Source organism: Lepisma saccharinum, chromosome 22 (assembly GCF_977018435.1).
Source record: "Lepisma saccharinum chromosome 22, izLepSacc3.1, whole genome shotgun sequence".
Classification (NCBI taxonomy): Eukaryota; Metazoa; Arthropoda; class Insecta; order Zygentoma; family Lepismatidae; genus Lepisma; species Lepisma saccharinum.
Window position 1 is genome coordinate 7087957 of NC_139250.1, and position 21361 is coordinate 7109317.

Below are 21361 nucleotides of genomic sequence, written 5' to 3' on the forward strand. Positions count from 1 at the left end.
TCAAAAAATCGAATTGATGGTTCATCCGCCGTACAGTCCTGATTTGGCACCCAATGACTTCTTCTTGTTCTCGAATGTCAAGAATAAATTGCGTGGACAACGATTTTCGTCGGCGGAAGACGCCGTTGATGCGTTCAAAAACCATATTACGGAGGTGTCTCAAGAAGATTGGAAAAACTGCTTTGACAAATGGTTCGAACGAATGCAAAAGTGTATTGACCATAAAGGAGAATACTTCGAAAAACAATAAAGCAGTTTTCAATGCCAAATTCCTGTTTTTTCATTGTTAGGCTCGAAATATAAATAGTGACCCTCGTATTTGGCTTAGGCGTATAAATTTTAGCTACCATACATAGCTTTTAGCATTTACATATCGTCCCGTTGCTAGATCCTTTCAGCCAGTGTTACGGTTCAGATTTATATTACCAATTCTTTGATATATTTATTATCATGCATAGTATTGTAGAACTTGAGATTTTTTGTGAGCATGTTCATAAAACCAATTTCCGTAGGGTGCACCACTCGGTAGAAATGATCCATTAACATTTAACACCATCTTCTCAAGTGTCCGTCCCTACCAAACAGTTTGAAAAACCAAGTGATTATTAATCATTGCAGAGGCAAGCACACTCGTTTGAAGTCCTCAGGGACTCCATGCCCTTCCTGATTGCGTAAAAGTGATGCTGTCAACTTGTAATCAAGAGGCCCCTATTTCGATTCTTGGTGGGTTCATATTGCACAGTTTTTTTTCTATTCTCACGTTAAATTGTAGCTCCAGTCAGATGTGCATAAAGTGGACTTTATAAAGAAGATTCCCTAGCACGCCACTAGAATCACTGCTGTTCCTGTGCGAATCCAGTCATGTTGTGTTCCCCCTTTGTGATATGGTCATGCCGACCTCCGAGCATAAGTGGATAAAGCAGCGCGCTATGACGCCAGGCAGCCCGTGTTCGAATTATGGAGTATATTCCATGCGACTGTCCCTTCATCAGTTTCGTCATACCATCTCTCATCGTCGCGATGAGTCAAAAGTGGACGAAAAGCGGCGTAAAATAACCTAATCAATCGATTAATGTTATTGAGATTTATGTATCCAAGCAAGATAGGCAACCATCCAATACGTTGAGAGTTGCAGGTTGTCTGCTTGTAAGGAGCCTAAGTCCCGCTTTAGAAGAAAGCATTCCCAACATTCCGGTTAGTATTTGCGATTGCGCAGAGAACGTTAGACAATATATACACCACGAAAGGTATGCGAGATGAGCCAGTGCCCTCTGTGTACAATTGAGACAACTAACTCAATGGTTCCCAAAGTGTGTGCCGCGGCTCCGTGAATTGTTCCAATATTTTCACTGAAATGATATGATAGTTCCAGATATGTGCTTATTTAGTACTTTTTGCTGTAAAATGTTTCTGAACTTGAAATATTTGTTTATTTTTTTTAACTTAAGGGGGAGAGGGACAATTTCCCCTGGGTCCTTCTGTCTTCGGCAGCTGCCTATCACTGTTGCCAGCTTCGCTCTTTTGGAGCCAGATTTGGCTCTTTCGTGCACTCGTTTGGCTGTGTACTATGGCACCCGCCCCCTGCCCCACTATGATGCCATCACTGGCTCTGGCTTACATAGACAACTTCTGTCATAAGTATACATTTTGCACGTGACGAGATATTGTTATATTGGCTGCGTTGCCCCAGCTACTTTTCTTTATAGCGACGTGAAGAGGACGTAATATTGTTATCTGGGAATACTTTATTTTCGATTTCATACGACCATCGGTGGATTATTGAGATGGGTGATGCCTGTGGATCTAGACGGTGAAAACTAAGAATAAATTGCCATCACTTTAAAACTAACGGTAATAACAGCGCCCCTCACCCACACTCCACTAATTTGACACGTAAAATTACCACAGGAGGCACTTTATCCAGTTTCGTAAATCTGGCTCCTTGAAAGTTTTTACTCGTTTACGGTTAAATTTAGCTCTTTTATGTGTATCAGGTTTGGCAACACTGCCAGGATGGCCGTAGGAGGCAAGGAGATATACATTGCTCTTATGGAAGTATTATTTTATTTGTTCTCTTGGGAATATCAAACTTCCGATGGCATAGAAAAATATATCAACGGAAAAAGGACAGACTGAAGTAGTAATTGACAAGTGGAAAAGTCGAAATTTCCATTTCATTAGCTATACCTTGAAGTTGAAGTTGATTCCCCATAAGGAATACATGGGTTTCTGAAAATTCTTATTCATCAAGTTTTTCAAACATCATATCTAGCTTAATAATCAATTTTTTTTAAAAAAAAAACCTCTTTCACTTGCAACATGTGGAGAAATTCATACTCTATTGAACACCAGCTTTTTTCCTCGGTAGCATTGTCCATTCGGACGATATTGAAATAAATGCACAACTGGTGCAAAATTGTCCCTCATCCCCTTAAGGCTAGCAACCTAGCCACACTAACAGAGCGTTGCAAGTATTAGATAGGCCTACATTCTGACTGGGGCGCCACGAAAAGATCGTGAAACAATAAGGGCGCCGTGAAACGAAAATGTTTGGAAACCTCTGAAGTAACTTATTCTTCCATGCGTGTACTGTATACGTTCTAATTATGTATTTAAGCAGTGCAATTGATTTGTACCTAAAACCTTTTTTATGGGAAACGTTATTCCTCTCGGTTGAATAGTTATCGGCTTTTAAAAACGGGAAGTGGTACATTCTTTACATCTCACTCGGCCGCCATTACAACTGCACTCGTGATCTAGAGGTCGCTTCTGATTGGTTATGCTACGAAAATAGGGCGGATCACTTTAGACGGTAGCATTTTGGTGAAGGTGTATATGTTCAGGAAAATGCTTTCCTCTAAAGCGGGCCTTAATTTAGATCAGAGCCCCAACACACTTTTGCCCGCGGCTGTACACGATGGTTATGAATTCCGCTCGCATTTGTTCTCCTTCGGCGATAAGACGAGAAAAGCCTCCTTTCATAACTGGGTGCAAATTCCACTGTGGTGATCCGTCTTATTATTTTCCCTTCGTTTGACTCCCAGCACTCAATCAATCATGCGACCAGAAAAGGGGGGAGGCGAGGGTGGGCTACAACAATGGAACTTTATCCCTTGCGGCACAGGAGGTGATAAAAGAGTGCGGGGCGTGATCCCCCCTCCCCCCTTTCATCAATCGCCCTGCAAGGAAGCTGGAATGAGATTATGAACTTGGCTGGGCTTAGCTGCATTCGCACTTTTGATTCACTGCCCGACGTGGCCTTCCGACATTGCCATTGTGCACCGAGAGCAGTGTTGCCATCCGCAGCTGCGAAATCTCACCAGGGCGAGAGACTGGAAATTGTGATTTCTAGCAGCAAGCAGCAGTCCATTGGCTCTCTGGGAGTTAAGCTGAGTTCCGTGGCGGAGTGGTTAGCACGTGCTACTACGCCACGGATCGTTGTACTCTGCTAGGATACGTTAATGACCAAAACAAAGGCGGAGAAACACAACGTCATTGGATTCATATAGGAGTACGATAAAGAAAAAACACTCCTCTCTCTCTCACTTACTCACTACCTCTTCCTCTCTTTTGACACATGCACAGGAACGTTGATTGGTTGATTTGGTGTACCTCTCTGATGGCGTAGTGGTAACGACGTCGCCTTGTAATCAAGATGTCCCTGGATCGGAGTCACATAGTGGTTCGGATCTCACTTTAAACTGTAGGAACAGTCCCGATTAGCCTATTTGCGCATAAAATGGACTTGAAAACTCAAACATAAAACTCAAACAATCTCAAGCATCCAGCAGACATGCACTGGATGCCACTTGCATATTTATGCTACAAATATTCAAGATATTCATGGATAGAAGCTGTCAGAGGTTCTGCTGTGTTACTTCTATCACTATTTTCATCATCTCACCCATTCTCATCGCCGCGCCGTCCAGGAGAGGCAGCAGAGGGAGGTCATGAATGAACGAATGAGTTAATTTTTTATGGTGCGTCCGTACATATGGTCATTTTGCGTCCTTCAATGTATATGCCCTATGCTACTCGCGATGTGAGCAAAATGCTCTTGACAATCACTAGTCATGGTAAACTATATTCTCGTTTTAACATTAATAAAAGGTTTATTCTTTGTGCACTCATTTACAAAATTTACAATTTTAAAGATCCGCATCGGTATTATTCTAGATTTCTTCATAGTTTCGTTATCCCGTTGCTATAGATATTGATAAACTGGTGATAAATTTGCCGTTTTGTAAATTTCGTTGTTGGTTGGCATCTACAGGTTAGTCTACTTGTTCTAATAATACTAGTGGTCTGTGATACTCTAAACAGTTGACAAAATAAGAAATGAACATACGTAACATTCCAACGAAATAATGTAATGTGGAGGGATTAATATACCCTTTATCTGAAATCCTTACCTGGCAGTTAAAAAAAGGGTGTGTAAAAACCCCCTTGAGAAAAGGAGGCAAGGCACACAACCATGGGCCAGAAATTTATGCAGGGGGGGGGGGTAGGGCAAATGATAAAAGTTCAATAGTAGAAAAACAATAAGTATTATTACCACGGTTATAAATATTATTATACAATAATAAACATTATGAACTAACAAAAATAAATTGTATTCGAAATAATAATAATAATAATTGTAGAGAAGATATTAACTTTTCAAGTTGACAGTGAATACTTTTTGAATAATATAGCTTATAAAATTCCCAGATATTCTCATAGGTATATCTCAATTCTCACATGCCTAAACAAGGCAAGAGGTTTAGTAGCTGATCTTGTTGAAACCTACAATTGGAATTTTTGTTTATGTATAAGATTATAGGATCCACTGTTTTATTTTATAATTATGTATTCATTTTTTTTTAATTTTGTATAACCAATTTTGACATAATGATATACCTGGTTGTTTAATCGTTATCATCGCTTAAATAAATATTATTATTATTATTATTATTATTATTATTAGAACAATACAGAGATATAACTGTAACTTGAAGTGTAAATATAATAACTTGTTATGTTATGTTATTCTACAGCTTATGTATTTTATTCGTGTAACTTTGTACTTTTTTACTTGACTTAGTGGTGTATTAGGTTTCATACTGTGCTCAACACTTAAAATAAACTATTATTATTATTATATAAATGGGGAGAGACTATCCGCCAAACGAGTGAATAACAGAACAATTATTTTCCATTATTTCTTTTGCATTTTATGCAATTAGTATCTGAAATTCATTTTGATATTAACCTTTGCATATCTCGTTCAAGAAAGGCTTTAAATGTTAGGGGGCAATGCTTTTCATAAAGTTTGTTGCGTGATCTCTCACCTACAACTATAATTATTAGAATTTTGAAAACTGCGGAACCATTTGTTCTTTGGATGAAATGGTAGAATGTAACCTTGTTGCTGTATTTTTCACTCAATGTTTGCGATGCAATGTATTTTTACTGTGATTATTCTGTTCGAATACTAACTAAATTAACTTTATTTCTGTTCTTAACAATAAGAATAATAACTTTCGGATTTCTTGTATTTTTAAATGAACGATGTCAATTTCCGGGGGGGGGGGGGCACCGACCCGTTCGACCTCCTCTCCCGACGCCCATGCACACAACGGATAAAAGTTGGCCCAAGCGCTTTTATACTCCCAGAAAGCACGTAGGGGTTGGCAACAGTGACGATCACTCCCCGAGCCTCACGTTTCGGCGAGGCCCTTCTCTCTCATCAATATCACGTTTAATTGGGCACACAGCGCGTATTTGGTTCGCGCGATACAGGAAAAAGAGGGGATCCGCGCGTGTGGTGTGGTCGAATGACTGCGGAGGCGTCTGCGTTGGGGGGCAGGCTCCAATTTGTCGCCTCACGGCTCAAGCGTTTCGTCCGGATGAGCAAGCAGTCGTGGAAAGAGCTCAATTTTTGAGGCCTTGCCGTGGGCATATGCTTTTCCCCCCGTTTTCGACGCTCTTTTAGTATTTTCACTGGGCCTCTTTGATAAAAAGCGAAATTCATCATTTCATCGTTAATCCGCTAGATGGCATTGCGTTGATGGTTGCAATGCGAGAGACCCAATCCGCGCGCTGGGAATTTTGCTGTTGATTGGCCACGAAGAGAGTTCCTCATCGGTGAAACCCGGTCGCTTGTTAAATCCGAATCATTCCTGAGTTTGTTTCTACCTGCTGGTGTTGCGTGTAGCCACTTCCCTGGACACCATGAAAACTTGGAAGATTTGTTTATTTTACTTCGCTTTTTTGCCACTTTTGGCTAATCGCGAAGTTGAGGATGAGTGATGATATGATAGCGCCGTCTAGTTTGCTACACTTTCTGACACCTGGTGTCGTGCAGGTGCTTTCCAGTGTCAGGCTCAACCAAGCAGACGCTCTACTCAAGAATAGCTGCGTAGTTTCAACAAATGCCTGTCTGCTGAGTACGTTAGCACGCACCACTTGACCATACACCACGCCGTACACCGCTCCAGAGTGTAGTGCAAACGGTGCAGACACCAAATACACTACGTGACACCAAATCGACTTAGTAGACAGCTCGGTGATGCACTTTTTAAAAATGTATTTATTTATTGAACACAGCAGGTGAATGCCCAATTACAGTAGTCTACCTTTTCTGCTTTGAGTTTGTAAATTTGCAGTTTGATAAGAAATATTATTGTGCAGAAATGTAAATAAACATAAAACATGTCAACGCTAAATTATATGTGTATACAACAGTTAACAAAGCGAGTTATAATAATACATGTTAATTGAAGAGAGTGGAATAATATATCTGACTATTATGTACAAAAATAGCCTATATGAATACAATATTTCAAATATTACAATGCACAACGTTATCTTTATACTCAGATCTTTACCACCATGTACAAAATATATATATATATATATATATATAAATATATATATATAAGGAGATACTAATATAATACATTATAAATAAGGCTCGTCGGAAGTTGAGGAAAAATCCTTTTTTTCCCTGGTGTCCGAAGACGAGGCCCAACATAATATATGTTCATTTTTTGTCATTGTAGGCCAGAAAAAGGTGGGTTTTATTTGTCCTTTTTTGGCGTTTTTTGGCTTATTGGTCCTTTTTTTAGCCTTTTTTCAGGTCTTAACGGCTTTTTTTTTTTTTTTTGGCAACTTCACCTTCTTTCGACTACGTTTTTACTGCCCATTCTCAATTTGAATCATCATGAGTTCATCACCTCTTAAACATCCTTTCTGCACGGCTGAAGCAGGTACGGTACAAGGTCCATTAACCGTAACCTGTCTGGAAGGTCGCCCTGTAAGTGGCAACTTTCTCTTGTTTTGAAGCTTTCAGCACGGTGTATACGAGGGTCACTATTTATATTTTGAGCCTAACAATGAAAAAACAGGAATTTGGCATTGAAAACTGCTTTATTGTTTTTCGAAGTATTCTCCTTTATGGTCAATACACTTTTGCATTCGTTCGAACCATTTGTCAAAGCAGTTTTTCCAATCTTCTTGAGACACCTCCATAATATGGTTTTTGAACGCATCAACGGCGTCTTCCGCCGACGAAAATCGTTGTCCACGCAATTTATTCTTGACATTCGGGAACAAGAAGAAGTCATTGGGTGCCAAATCAGGACTGTACGGCGGATGACCCGTCAATTCGATTTTTTGACTGTTCATAAAGTCGGTCGTTAGACGAGATGTGCGACAGCTGGCATTGTCTTGATGAAGAATGATCCGACGGCGTTTGTTTGTTTTCCGTATTTGACCGAAGACCTCTGGCAAACAAATTGTTGTGTACCATTCAGAGTTGACCGTTCTACGTTCCTCTAAAGGCACAGTTGCCACATGACCAGTTTCCCCGAAAAAACAGGCGACCATTTGTTTCGATGTGCTTCGAGCGCAAACAACTTTTGTTGAAACACCCATGCAGTCGACTGCTGTTTACGTTCCGGCTCATATGCATATATCCATGATTCGTCACCTGTTACAATCTTATATACGTCTTTTGAAGCACCACGATTGTATTTATTGAGCATTTGTTCGCACCAATTGACGCGAGCGTCTTTTTGAGTTTTTGTCAAATTGTGTGGGATCCAACGAGAACATACCTTTCTCACAGCTAAATGATCACGTAATATTTTATATATGCTGGTGGAACTAATGCCTGTGGTTGCTTCAAGCTCACAGTATGTCACATGACGATCTTGCAGTATTAGGTTTTGCACAGCATCAATGTTTTCTTGAACAACAACTGATTTTGGACGACCTTCGCGAATCTCGTCGGTGAGCAAATGGTGGCCACGATTGAATTCGTTATACCAGCGTTTCACAGTGGCAAAGGATGGAGCTTCATCGCCAAATGTGGAAGTAAGTCGATCGATGCACTCTTGTCTTGATAATCCACGTCGAAAATCGTAAAAAATCATCGCACGAAAATGTTCACGAGTTAATTCCATTTTATTGTTGTCGCGTAATCTCCAAGGCAAGATAAACAACACAAATGGAGCTATTGACAAAACATTTGAAGTACGTTATGGTCAATAATGCCAGACGATTCCGTGCAAACGTCAAATCGCGCCTAACTTCAATCAGTGTTGCCAAGGCTCAAAATATAAATAGTGACCCTCGTACGAGCAGACAGCACCCGCCTGCAAAGATCTCAAGTCAGATAAGGAGGTGCCGCGGATATTCATTAAATATGTAATCAAAACTGAAGTTATTAATTAATTTGTATCACATTTATACGTCCTTTTTTCAGTTTTTAGGTCCTTTTTTTACATTTTTAGATCTTTTTTTGGCAATTTATAGGTCTTCAACTTCCGAGCCCTAGTTACATATAATATGGGAATAAAATAAACACAGTAAAAATCAAGGATAGAAGTTAACCTTCTAAACTGCAGTGAATTAAAATTAAAACTTTTGACACAGCATTCTTCCTCAGTATTATTTAAAGAAAAACCTGAGTTAAATTATTAGGTAACCAACCAGAAGCCACAGTGCAAATAGAGTCCAAGAGTTCAGCGAACTAGACGAGGCTGATGATATTGATGAAGGAACACTCACTAACAACACCCATGCCTAGGTCAGGATTCAAACCCGAGACCCCCTGGCGTCGTAGTGCTCTTGTGCTAACCATTCCGCCCGGAGGTTGGAAAATATGTAAATTTTCGTGGGATTTCATCCCGTAAAATATAGGTTTTTCAGACATATTCATTATGTTGCCAAGCTCTCGCCAGTGATGGTTCCGGGTTGGAGTCCCGGGGTTGGCAAGGGTGGTTTTTTAATTTTATAATTATTCATCCTCATCGTCGCGATGAACCTATAGAGGCAGAAGAACGACGTAGATTGAGAAAAAAATATTATTTGAAAAATTAGAACGATTTCGTTCTCCAAAGTCATTAGATTCCCTTGTGGCAAACTTGAAAATTTCCCTTTTTTTATGATCCGATCTGCGTGGCGAAATGGTTATCGCAGTATGCAACGACGCGGATTCGTATTCCGGTCTGGGCATGTGTGTTCTGTGGGTGTCCGTCATGTGTAATTCATGAGGGTCTTTGAGGTGTTATTTCAGTTTTTTGTTTGAACCACTTCGCAAAATATTGCAAGAACCGTTTGCAGATTCTGCTTCATAATTGAATTATTTTGCACAGCGCGCTTTAAAGTAACGATCAAACTGTTATTGCGCCCACTGAGATAAAATTGTACCCAAAATGCCTCTCAAGTTTACTTTCATTCCTGCTGATGTAGCCCTGCTTTCTATTCACCTGATGCGTTTTGGCACACCATAACACTTGGTTACTGAACGTTGTGGTAACACCAAGGGAAGAGCAACTAAATTGATAAAATTGCTGTTTCTATCGTAAACGGATAGTTTACCTGTTATTTACAAGCAGCGTATATTAACCTCTCAAAGTAGCTACGTTATCTAGAAATTACATCAACAAATCCTCAAAAACGGATACTTTATCTAGAAGTCACAAGGAATAACTCTTCAGACCAGCTTACATGCAACAACTCCATACAACAGATGTTTTATCTAGAAACTGCTTTATCTAAAAGGTACAGTCAACTACTCCTCAAGACCGTTACTTTATCTAGAAAAGAACCAACAATTCTTCAAAGCACTATATTATACATGCAACAACTCCTCAATACATACACTTTATTGTTGAAAAACGAGAAAAATCGGACATGACATAGAGTGGGATGAGGTTAAGCAGATAGGAAGGGAGAAGAGAATACTAGTGAGAAAATGGAAGGAGGCCAAGAAAATAGAGATGAAAGGTGAAGAAGATACAATTAACTGTAATGGGGCACTGAAGATAAACAAAGAATGGAAGAAGGTGTTAGAAAGAGTGGAAAGAACAAGAGAGAAAGAGGAGAGAAGAAGGAAGAAGAATGAAGGAAAAAGAGCGTGTCCAGATGGAAGAAAATGTTTAGCCTTTCAACTGAATGTACAGTTGACAAGGGAAAGCCACCTGCTAGAATGTTCCAGAACAACTTTCAAATAGTCTGGAGGGGAGTAATTTTTGTGTATATATATCGTCCTGTTTTGTACCTTGTAATATTTGTACTTGGTGCAGAGTCTGAAGAAGACCTTGCTAGAAGGTTGAAATGTTACGTTTAGTTTATGTTTTATATATTTTTCATATCATGGAAACAAGGCTTAATGGTGTTATAATATACTTTATCTAGAAATTACGATCAACAACTCTTCAAATCAGCTGCTTTACAGAGAACTTATATACAACAACTCCTTAAAGTAGATACCTAGAGACTACATGCAATAACTACTAAAAAGAAATGCTTTATCTAAAAGGTTCACTCAGTTTCTCCTTAAAGCAGTTACTTTATCTAGGAAACGGCCAACAACTCTTCAAAGCAGCTACTTTACATAGAAATTACATGCAACAACTACTCAAACGACTACTACTGTATTGATAAATTACAGGCAACAACTCTCGATTATAAGTATTAAAATTTCTGTATCAGATATTTTTTGGTTCTCTGTTGTTAATTGTTGCGTGGCTGTGAGGACTAATTGCATTCATTTGTTTCAGATGCAAGAGCTTCCAGATGGCGAAGCGAGGGGAGATCTGCAGAATACCCGGCTGCACGGTGACTCCCAGCGCTCCAGGGACGCCAACCCCAATTCGGTTACCGCAGTTCCAGGGGGACACCTTCAGGCAGTTCGTCATGTACGTGTACACGGGGAAGGTGAGTCCAGATTTCCACTTGTTTCCATTCGATTACTAGATGAAGTTATCAGGTGTTACTCCCGTAATTGTTTGTTTGCTGCTTGTATTTGGATTACTCATTAACATGTTTTATGTTTGTTAAAGGATCGGGACACTGACGGACGAGGTCCTCCAGCCTCCTCTCGCCACTCACACTACGCAAACCTTTCTCTTGGTATACTTTTGCGTAGATTGCTTATAGATGTTATTTCGCCAAGAGCGGTAATGTCCCGTTTAGGATTGGAATATGGAAGAGGATTCAAGTATTTGTAGGGAGAAGTCTCAAACCTTGGTGCCTATTAATAAAACCAAGGTGTGTGTACATATATGTTTGTGTTTTCTAAGATTATTGTACTTGAGGAATAAATATAATAAAAGAAAAGTATATACAGAATATGAATATAAAATATAACAAACAAAATCATATATGTATGTTTGTCCAGTGTTTCCAAAATTTCTAAATTGACTTGTATATGTTAAGGATTTGTTTGGTGCTGATATTCAGCTTGAAAATCTTACGGAAATTTATAATGATAAATATAATAAAATACTAACTTGAAATATATGATATTATCTAGTAAATTTATTGAGTAATATAGGTCCTTAGACCTTAAGCCTCCCAAAGGAACAGGAGTTGCAAGCTTCTGATCTTCCAGAAGTAGGACGTTCCAAAGGCTTCTTCTTATTTTGCTTTCAAGGGATTTAGGCTATCTTCTTCATTAAGAATAAATAATGAATAAGTAATGAAAGATAAAATTTTTATATATAATGAATAATTAGAACATACCAAATTATAAGTCCTTAGATCTTGAGCCTCATAAAAGAATCAAATGAAATGGACTTCCAGAAGAGAAGGACGTTCCAACGGCTTCTTCTTCATTCCATAAGGTTGTGGTCATCTTCTTCATTCTTCTTAATGATTCTCATCATATCAAAGTTCACACTATACCAGTTCCCAAATTTCCATTATTCACTTCGCTTCCATACATAGTCAAATCTTCATAGAACCACACTTAATTCCACACTATCAATCAGTTTCACAGGAACGTCAATGTCCTCACAGTCGATAATTAGTTTCCACCAATTACCCATACGACTTTGCAAGTCACTAGTTCTTCGAACTTGCACTGCCTCTTAAGGATTTTATATGGAACTTCCTTCGATTCAAGGCGGTTGGGCCCTCCTCATAGTATCTTGGTTCATTTTGAGTCTGTCCGTTTTCTTCGGTCTTCTGTTTTGACGATGGGATCTTCTTTTGTCTGATTCGGCTACTTCTTCTTATTCCAACTTGTCGGATGGTTCTTAATGTTGGAGTCTCATTTCCAGAACTAACTCGAGATGCTGATTTTATGTTTGTTAACTTTAATGTGTCTACGTCGACATATACACAAACAAGGACAGAAAAGAGTAGAAGATAGATATAAAGCAATGGAGATGAAGCTGAGCCATTCCATCGTTACGGTCGGGTTATATCAGAAGCATAAGACGCAATTATCTCTTCATGAATACAGCATGCTAAAAGGTAATCAAGCATATCATGTAGCACTAATGGCCAACAGTCTGAAATGTGTTTTGACCAATTTCCCTTTGAAGTGGAAACCAATAGAGACAGACACCTTGAAAGCACTGTTACAGTTGAGACATCTAGACTCACCTCTTCGTCTTGTTCAAAGATGAAATTACGAGGTCGTTATTTCGTCGCTCAGCAGCGGAGGGGTGGAATGATCGGTTGCTATGGAGAAAGCCACCAAGTGGTGCTGGTGTTGCCACACGCTGGGGTAGCTCAATCATTTGAGCGGTTGCTTGTGCTTGTCCCCAAGCGGTAAATTCTATGAACAGTGCAGTCCCAGGTGAAAGCACTGGTGTCAGTGTGTCTTACATCTTCTCTATTGTCCAGTAAAGGGTGGTGCTGCTATCCAGGCCCCATATTTCAACACTCGCGAGGTCCGTTTAGGAAAGATAAGAAGGAATTAGGAATTTCTGCTGAGAATGGGAGCATTGAAGTTGCTGGACAGAATACGAAGACAAGTCATGTGTGTGATGGTTCGCACATATGAAGGAGACGAGCTCACAGAAACTTCCAATGAAGCAACAAGGAGTCGGTAAAAGGCCAAAGAAAAGACGAACGGGCAGGCGGAAAGATCTAGTAGTGGAGAGTATGAGAAAAGGAGGACAGGATTGGAACATAGTAAAGAAAGTTGAGGAACAATAGAGGAAGATGGAGAAAAGTGTCGAGTTTCAGAAGTAGAGAGCAGAACTGGAACAAAGTAGTGGAACAACGGAGGAAGTTGGGGAAGGTTGGAGACCAAAATTGAACAAAGCTGAGAGGGAGAAATGGTAGAACAACAGAACAAGTTGGAGAAAAATGGAGGGCTTGAGTAGATGGCATGATTGGGACACCAATGAGAGAAGATTGTCGACACAAAAGAAGAAGATGAGTAAAATTGGGAGTATTTCAGAAGTAGAGAACGTAACTGGGACAAATCATAAAGAACATAATGGTGGAACAGAGCAAGGTGGAGAAAATCAGTAGATGGCAGAACTGGAGCACATCAGGTAGAGAGAAGAGTGGTGGAACTACAGAGGAAGATGGAGAATCTTGCAGACTATCAGAAGTAGGGAGCAGAGCTAGACCAAAGCAGGAAGAGAAGAATGGTAGATCAACAGAACACGGTGGAGAAGAGGAGTGAGTTTGAAAAGATGGAAGGGCAGGAAGACACCAGAAATAAAACAGTGGTGAATCATGGATGGAGAAGAGTGGAGAGTTTGAGAAATGGAAGATAGAACTGTAACAAAATTGAACGAGAGAGCAAGATGGGGAAGAGTGTATGTGTTTGGAGACTAGACCAGGATTACAATACTGAAAGATAGGAGTGGTGGTAAAATGAGACTAGTCCAATCACTTATCTTTCCTTTACTGGGCTACTGCGACGTAATTTTCGGACCAAATCTATCCGTTCGAAACAAAACCAAAATCCAGAAAGTCCAAAATTCATGTTTCCGTTTCGTGTACCATATAAGAAAATACGATAATATCCTCCCAACCCTAAACGCAAACAAAATGTTGAACATGACCAGACGCCGAAAATTGCATCTGTGTTGTTTTATTCATAATCTTTTACAAACCAAAACACCTAGAAACCTATTCCAGAAATTAAAATTCAGAAGGGAAATACACGATTACAAAACAAGGGGAAAATCGAAACTTGAACTTCCAAAGCACGTGCTTTTCGAATCAACATTAACGTATTCAGCTGCAAGAGCGTGGAATGAACTTCCTCCTTCCCTCACTAATCGCAACAACTTCAAAGACAAACTAAAAACTCTATTGTTAAATGAACAATATCTGTGTTCCAGCACTCACGAATAATAGCTCGCATTTCTGAACCAACTTCCTAATAACAAGTATTTTCATCTTCATTTTGCTTGTTTACTTTTCCCCTTACATGTTGCCAACCCTTAGCGATATTTTGTCCTTTCTCGCATATTAAGAACATTTATATGTTTTCACACATGACATTAATATTAATTTGTATTATTCTTAACCATATCACACCAAGCACAATTGTGTCAATTAATTTGTGTATCCTTTTGTATTTGTTTTCAATCTTTTTATTATTATTATTATTTTTAGTGTGTAGACCAGCCATTGTTCTCAATTTTGTATGTGTTCTTTTTGTGCCTTCTTTATGTTTCTCTCCTTCTTCTTTGTTTGTTATTGTACAAACATTTAATATGTAGAATGTATTTAGTATGTATATGCATCCATCGGGGTTAGGTGGTAGAACAGCCGCAGGCTGAACCTCGCCCTTTAATAAAGGAAAATTGAATTGAATTGAACATAGGAAGATGGAGAAGTTTGTAGAATGTGAGAAGAATGGAGGAAGATTGGAATATCGGAAGAATGAAGGAAATCTTGAGTTCTATACCAGCTTAGAGACAAGAAGCTGGAGGATTTTATTTACACTTGTAACTGAATATGGAAATGACAAGTAACTTTATCTATGAAGACGTTCGTACACGTTCTCGAGTCTCATCTTCAGCGACTTTAATCTTCAGCATCTTCTCCAGAACTCAAACCGCAGGGAACCTGTTCACATATACAGGGTGACTAACCTGTAATTAGATGTATTCCCTGAAAGGGGTTAAAGTAGAGGCAATTTGCAATAAATTTGACCGTATGGCTCAGTCGGTAACGCGTCTGACTACCATGATCAAGGTCCCGGGTTCGATCCCCGGCCGGTTCAAATCCGGGAACTTTTCTAACGGTGGAAGCGGCCCCGGCGCCTACCCAGCGTCGAATAACATGGGTACCTGGGGGAAACCCTGCGGGGTAAAGGCGGTCAGGGGCGTGATGCTGATCACATCAGCCCCAGTCACGACCGGATCAAGAAAGTGTGGGGCGTTACCCCCACACCCCCTATACGCCTTCATGGCGTGGTGCTATGCACAGGGGAACACTTTACTTTTTTTTTTTTAATTTTTATATGATATCCCGTCCGAAAATTAGTAGTTTTCGAGATAATCGAATTTCTATTGTTTTTTTCTAAATGACAATTTCCCACATAAAAATACGAATTGAGAAAAAACAACTCATTGTATGGCACATATTTTAGCGTTTTCTGATAACTAACAAATAAGTGGTTGGTTGGAAAAAAGTTTGTCCCAAATAATAATCACATGTAAGTAACGGGTGGGTCTAAACTTACAAGTGGTGATAAAAAAATACACTCTTAGTTTACTAGGCAACGTATTAATAACAAAAATGGTATGACACGAAGCGTACAAATTACTTAAATTACTTCCTTGTGTCATCTGCTATCCAACAAGGTACAAATGTTGCTAACATTCACATTTGTGTACAAGAAATAAAACTTCATTCATCTTCATGTGAATGGAATCAATGAACAATACAATTTATAATCCTCTACGTCTCTTGTTTCCCCTTTTATACTACAGAAGTGAGACGAGGATTGTCTTATCGGCGCAGTGGAACGTAATGATCATATATTAGGTACTTAAATTATACAATTTAAACTTAATATTCTTTAACACATATTCTTTATCACAAATAATATTATTACTTATACTTTCCAAATTTAGTTAACTCAACAGTAATTTCTATGGATAAACGCCCAGTTAAAATAGTACAGTTCGTCCCATTTGATTGTCACCAGTCAATCAGTAACGGATACACGAGTCTGAGCCAACCGCAGCCCCGCCCAAAACCCCCACAGCCAACACGATCCGGAGCAATCCACCTAAAAAAAATAAAACAAAGACAGATTCCTTTTCTTGCACTTTTAAGAACTCAAAATAACTCTATTATCATTAGGTAAATTACACCCGGCCATGCAGGCCCCAAAAGGTTGATAGACGGTAATGCAGTATACTCAGCCTGTTCAGCCTGTGTCCAGTCCGTCCAAAGTCTCTCTCAGTCGGCAAGGATCTGCCACGCTAGACCTCTCGCTCGCCCAGCGCAGAAGCCCAGCCAATGGCATAACCTTCCTGAGTCACCTGTCTATTGAGTCTCAATACGTCATTCATGAGTAATATTACACTATTGGCTTACAAATTAAAGAACATTACACGTCTTGCTCAAAGTGGGCACCTCCGTTACAAATGCAGGCACGGAGGTTTTTACGGACATTTGTTCCCTTAACTCGTGGTGCGATGGTGTCCTTGATGTGTTGACCAGCTGTTAAGATCCTCTCCCTGAGCTCTTCTTGCGAGTTTACCGGTGTCTTGTAAACTAACTCTCATTTGGGACAAACTTGTTTCAACGAACCACTTATTTGTTAGCTATCAGAAAACGCTGAAATATGTGCCATACAATGAGCTGTTTTTCTCAATTCGTATTATTATGTGGAAAATTGTCATTTAAAAAAAAAATAGAAATTCGATTATCTTGAAAATGGTCAAATTTATTGCAAATTGCCTCTACTTTAACCCCTGTCAGGGAATACATCTAATTACAGGTCACCCTGTATAATGGTGGCAGTTATGCCAGGTTTAACATTCAGAGAAGTTTAAATTGCAAATTTGGCATTTCGAACCCACATAAGCACGAATCTCAATCAGGTGCCACGGTCACAGCTCCATCTTATCCCCCTCATTGCTGCAGCGTGAGAAACGCCGTCTCGAAGCAATCAGATCGATCCATCGAAGATCGTTACGTCGTTGAACTCGCACTTGAGAGAGAATCAGATCGGGAACTCTTTGATCCGCCCTCACCGAAGACACTCTTTTTGCCGACATGTTTCCCGATGCTGAATTATGGACCAATATTTACCCGAGCCTCCATCTCATCCGAGAGAGAGAGGATCCTTAATAAGAAGGTCTCCCGAACAAGCCTTAGTTGGTAAATAAAGCGGCAACCTTGAAATAGCTCTGCTGAATAATGCATGCTCCCGTCGAGCTTCGATGGAAACAATATTTTCTGTCTCGTCTCTTTCTTTAATGTAGCCCCCTTGCCTTCCTCGTCCTTGTCCCCTTTTGCATCTTAGACTTCCCAATCCTCCGTCGTCTTTGCGCAATAATAACTGTAATGACATCCCTCCGTGGCGACGCCGAGTACCTTTGAATAGCCCGCATGGGACTCGTATATACGGCCAGAAGAAGTTGCTGTTGGATTATGGGGTTTCATCTCATAGTTGCTTTTTTTTCCATCCCTCTCATCTGCTCCGCGAAACTCATTTGTATTTAAACCTTTTCTTCACACTTTTTTCTCTCCCCCTTTCAGTTTTACTTTCTTTGAAAACTTTTGTTTTCCTCTTTTTCTTTTTCTCGGCATTGTTTGCCGTTGCTAGGATTCTGCGGAAAGAAACCACGTGATTTGTGAACCCCCCTTCCTTTTCTTTCTATTTTCTTTTACACCGATGTTGTGTGTTACCTGTTTTTATTCATTCCTAAGATTCTTTGTTCTGATTTCTTCCATTGTCTTGGCGTTATCTTCGATGGTTATCCCTGTATTTTATGCTTCTGTTCTTCGTCGATTTCTTTTGTTTCAGTTTGCAATGTTTCCTGCAGAAATTTCTCCTCTGCTTGTTATTTCAGTTCGATAGGTTTTTTTTCGGGTTATTTTTTCATCTATTTTTCAGCCTATTGTGTGAGTTTCTTTTGACCCGATATTTTTGTTTCCTTTTTGGTAATAATTGATTTCGGGTTTCATACTGACTGCTTGTGTGATATCCCAGCGCTTTGTGGAAGGTAAGCAATAAGGTAATGGTGTTCGAAATTCGATCTGAGTTCCACGGTTCGAAGTGTATATTAGAAGTTCTCTCTCAATACAACTCGAGACTTTCTCTCTCTCTCTCTCACACACACACACACACACACACACACACTCTCTCTTTCTCCTGCATTTCTGTATTTTGCTGTTTCTCCACGTATATCTCTGTCCCTCTTTCCCCCGTATTTCTGTCCCTTTCTGTTTCTCCATCTCTCTTCCTCTCCCTGTCTTCCCCTTCCCGTCCTTCCCTCTCTCGCATCTTCTCTATCTCTCTCTTTCTTCCTCTCCCTCTCCACCGTATGTGTTTTCTCTTTCCCATGCATACTCAATCTCTCTTTCTCTCTCTCTCTCGCTGTGATTTTATTTCGCTCTCTCTCTATCTCTTGGCCGACCTCCGTGGCGGAACAGCGGCCTACGATGCCAGGGGTCCCGGGTTCGAAACCAGCTTGGGTATGTGTGTTCTTTGCGAGTGTCCCTTCATCAATTTCATCATATCATGACTCATCCTCATCGTCTCGATTAGCCAAAAGTGGAAGAAAAGCGAAGTAAAATGAACCAATATAATCAATCAATCTTCACTCTTTCTTTGCCCTTTCTTCTCTCTATCTGTGTGTGTGTGTGTGTGTGCGCGCGCGCGTGCTTCTCTTTCTCTTTCTGCCTTCACAAGAAAGATAAATTACATCTCTCGTTAGAAATGTATTTTTGGAGATTGTTAACGTACATCGATTCTCTCTAATTTAAAGTTTTAAAAGGAGAAAATTGATGTACGTTAAAGGCAGTAACTTCTTTAAAATTTCATGTCTCTTCCGAAGACAATGTTTGTGCTCTGATATGTAATTTTGAATACATAAGATGTGTAATGTAAATTTAAATCATAGTTAGGAGGTTGGAAGGATTCTTTACCATAGGAAATATGAATGAGTAAATAAATGATCCATAAAGTGTTTAAGCAGAGGTGTCTCGTGAACGCATGCTGTGCATGTGTCAATTGTGAGCAAAAGGACAACTTGCTCTGCGACGACATTAATGAGCATTTCTACATTCTAATTTCTTCATATAGGAGCGAGAGCTCTGAACCAAGCTTATATTACATTTCTTGGATCTGAAGTGCGTCAATTGTGGGAAAATAATTATTACTTTCTTTCACTTCAGATCCAAGAAATGTAATATAAGCTTAGTTGAGCGCTCTCATGTAAAATAAATACTTCTCCTATATGAAGAAATTAGAATGTAGAAATGCTCATGAATGTCGTCGCAGAGCAAGCTGTCCTTTTTCCCACACTTGACGCATGCCCAGCATGCACCGCATGCGTTCACGAGACGCCTCTGTGTATAAGTATATTTCCCACAAAGCTGGATTACATCATAAACAGGGTTAAGCAGTGTTGACGCTTTCGGAACCTATTTCTCCCTTCTTTTGACTTGTTTTCCTCAGCATTGTCTGCGAATGAGCATTACTCCTGCGTTAGACGGAACTAAGTAATTGTTCTGGGAAGTGAGCAATCGTTATTTTCACATCAGGGACTCTGCGAGACAAGCTGTTCGGAGAGTCCCGAGGGAATGCGGCTTTGCTTTCCTCCGCAAGTGAGCAGCCGATGAATCAAACCGGAGTAATTAGGGTGACGTAGTGTTTGCTTCAGGGACCTCGGGTATCTCGGATAGAGAGAGAGAAACGGAATATTTCCATGTTGCCATTAATCTGTCGTAACGCCACTGCGAGAGTGTGTGAGAGGGAAGGGAAGATGCAGATAGGGAAAGAGAAAGGGCGTGTTTCTCGGACAGATGCTGAGAAGGAACGTGAGAAAAACACGCAGAGAGAAAGTGAGAAGCGCGTGTGTCGCAAGAGAATGCATGCAAGTACACACAGAAAACTAAATGCATCATATCAATTGATGCACCGGAATGCATCGACCGATGCACTAAAGTGTGTTATATGGCTTCTTCAAAGAATCAGATTCACTTTTGATGCATTTGGGTGCATTTTTGTATGTCGTGAAAGAAACACCAAAGTGCATCATTTGATTCAAGTGAGGATTCCTTTCAGTCGAGATGCATTTCAATGCACCTTTCTGTATCTTTTTGGATGATGCACTTAAACGTTTGGTTTGAGCTACAGACGAAACGTTTTAAGTGCATCATCGAAAAAGATGCAGGAAGGTGCATCAAAACGCATGAACTGATGCATTGAAGTGCATCTCGACTGAAAAAAATCCTCACTTGAATCAAATGATGCACTTTGGTGTTTCTTTCACGACATACAAAAATGCACCCAAATGCATCAAAAGTGAATCTGATTCTTTGAAGAAGCCATATAACACACTTTAGTGGATCGGTCGATGCATTCTGGTGCATCAATCGATATGATGCATTTAGTTCAGGGGTGCGGGAACTTCACGGATATTGAAAGGAGCATTACACATTGTCTACTGTTGGATTAAAAATTATGCATACTCAAGTTTGGACTCTAATTATAAAGTAACCAGTAGACCTACCTAACAACAAGTTCATCAAAATTTAGCTTATTGAATTCTGCTTTAAGCTATCGTAACGAATTTTTGCCTTCGGTTATTTATCGTCGCCAGAACAAAAAAAAAGTGCCGTTTTTTTACTTTTGCAAACAACCACTCCATTTGAAATTCCATAAATAAAAAAAAACAACTTTTGGTTAGATTGTGTTGAAATTTAAATACGGTGCAAATAGAAAGATTTTAAGTACAATTCTTAATTTTCAGATCTTTTTAATCAGCCAATAAACAGTTCCTATCAATTTTGTAAAACAACTACAAGTTAGGTCTTGGCCTTGTTTTGAAGCTCCTTGCATCTGTTTCTAAAACCCATTATCACTACGAATGAACATACTAACAATATCTTGAGTGGTTGTTATTATTACCATTATTAACAT

General features: G+C 39.7%; 1 protein-coding gene across 3 annotated transcripts in view; it reads left to right on the forward strand.

Annotated features, from left to right (window-relative positions):
* Positions 1 to 21361, forward strand: part of LOC146005011 (serine-enriched protein) — a 197245-nt gene that overhangs the window by 106472 nt on the left and 69412 nt on the right. For all 3 annotated transcript variants that reach the window (XM_083144130.1, XM_083144132.1, XM_083144131.1), the window contains exon 3: positions 11052 to 11208. In XM_083144130.1, the coding sequence (XP_083000256.1) occupies positions 11052 to 11208 (157 nt within the window). The remainder of the gene's footprint in view (positions 1 to 11051; positions 11209 to 21361) is intronic.